Raw genomic sequence first — 1,840 nt, forward strand, 5'->3', positions numbered from 1 at the left:
CACCTATCTTTCTTCCTCTTCCAACATCTTCTCCACTAGAAGGGTTCTGAAAAGCACACTCACTATTTGTGAATATCACTTTCAGCTTTGCTTGCTCCATTAATATGCTCACAGATAGCAGATTATGTCTAAATGTAGGTATGTGCAATATGTTCCTCAGTATTATAGCAGGATTTAAAATTACAGTCCCTACTTCTTTTACAGATCTCATGGTTCCATCTGGAAGTCCTACAGATACAAGCTTCCTTAAACTCCTTATCTCACTAAAAAGATCTTTACTATATGACATATGATCTAAAGCTCCTGAATCTATAATCCAGGATTTTTTTCCAAAAATTTTATAGTAAGAGCAAGCATTGTAGGAAGAAATTATACCTACAAAATTGCTCAAATGAGATTTGGTTCCTGAGGAACTAGAACCATCTTGCTGCTTTCCATTCATTGCCTTAAGAACCTACTACACAACTGCATTGATCATCTCCTTTGAACATCCACCTTCATCCAAAGGAGAATCCTGCATTTCTTCTTCTTTTGTTGCACTTACATTTGCAACATGACTTGCTGCACCCTTCCCTTTACTAGGATTCTTGAACCAGTTTGGATACCCATGTAATTTGAAACATCCTTCTTTCACATGCCCTCTCATTTTGCAATGTTCACAAAAATACTTCCTTTGCTTCTCTTCCTTAGTATCTCTCTTTTGAAACCCCTTATTTTTACCAGTGGGATTGTTCTGCTGAGAATTTCCATTGAAGGGTCTACTTGCTGCCATAGCACTTGACTCCACCCCTGACTCCATTGTACTAGAAATCTCCTTCTATTTCTCAATCTGTTGTATCATGTGGTATGCCTTGTTTACAGATGGCAAAGGATCCATAGCAAGAATATTTCCCTTCATATTTTCATACACTCCATTTAAACCCATCAAGAAATCTATTACTTTGTTCTTTGCATCCCTTTCCACCAACTTCTTTAAAACACTGCAGGTGCATTTTGTCATGGCTCCACAACTACACTCAGGGTATCCTTCAAGATTACTTATCTCATCCCAATAACTTCTAAGTTTTCCATAGTAATCTCCTACACTCATTTCATTGTGCTGCAAACCATTCATTTCCTTCTTCAACAAATACAGCTGTGGTGCATTTGATTCACCATATCTCTCTAATAACTCATCCCAAAATTCTTTAGCAGATTCACATATTAGCATTTGTTCAGCTATCTTAGGTGTAACAGAAGCAGACAACCAGCATCTTATCATATAATCATTCCTAACCCATTTACTAAAATCTTCAGAACCAGCAATAGGTTTTCTTACCTTTCCATCGATGAAACCAAGCTTGTTCTTGGCCCCTAGAGCCATCTTCACACTTCTGCTCCAGTTAAGGTAGTTGCTTCCATTGAAGATTATTCTACCCAGAACATTAGTCGAATGATCAGAACTACCTAAGTAGTAAGGATCACTATAAGGTACTACTGGTTTGTCACCCATTATGTGATTGTTTTGGCTTTGATTGTTTTGATTTTTCAAGAAAGATTAAATCTTTCGGTTCTTTTCAGTCCCACAACCTGGTGAGCTCTGATACCATGAAGAAAGTTTTAAGCTTTATTCATTCAATCATTCAGAGAGAATGACGGCGCAGCAAAATTGTTTTGAGGGCCTTGCCCTAGGAGGATTCTTTCATTGATATTTATAGCATCATTACAACAATCACACTGTGACGACACACCAAGAACAAGACAAAAGAAAATAGCTAGAATACTCTGTATTATAGAGTATATTACACAAACAAACAAAAGGAAAAAAATATACACCCTGATATACTATGGGTATATTTCT

General features: G+C 36.9%; 1 protein-coding gene across 1 annotated transcript; it reads right to left on the reverse strand.

The window, feature by feature from the left end:
• Positions 1-817: 817 nt before the first annotated feature.
• LOC145588846 (uncharacterized) lies at positions 818-1,492 on the reverse strand. The gene has a single exon (XM_081645443.1). The coding sequence runs from the start codon at positions 1,490-1,492 to the stop codon at positions 818-820; it is 675 nt and encodes a 224-aa protein (XP_081501569.1).
• Positions 1,493-1,840: the final 348 nt, after the last annotated feature.

The sequence above is a fragment of the Chenopodium album genome, chromosome 17 (assembly GCF_948465745.1).
Source record: "Chenopodium album chromosome 17, dcCheAlbu1.1, whole genome shotgun sequence".
Lineage (NCBI taxonomy): Eukaryota > Viridiplantae > Streptophyta > Magnoliopsida > Caryophyllales > Amaranthaceae > Chenopodium > Chenopodium album.

Excerpts from the sequence above, each read along its gene's own strand:
- LOC145588846 (XM_081645443.1), bottom strand. The coding sequence starts at position 1,492 with ATGGGTGACAAACCAGTAGTACCTTATAGTGATCCTTACTACTTAGGT.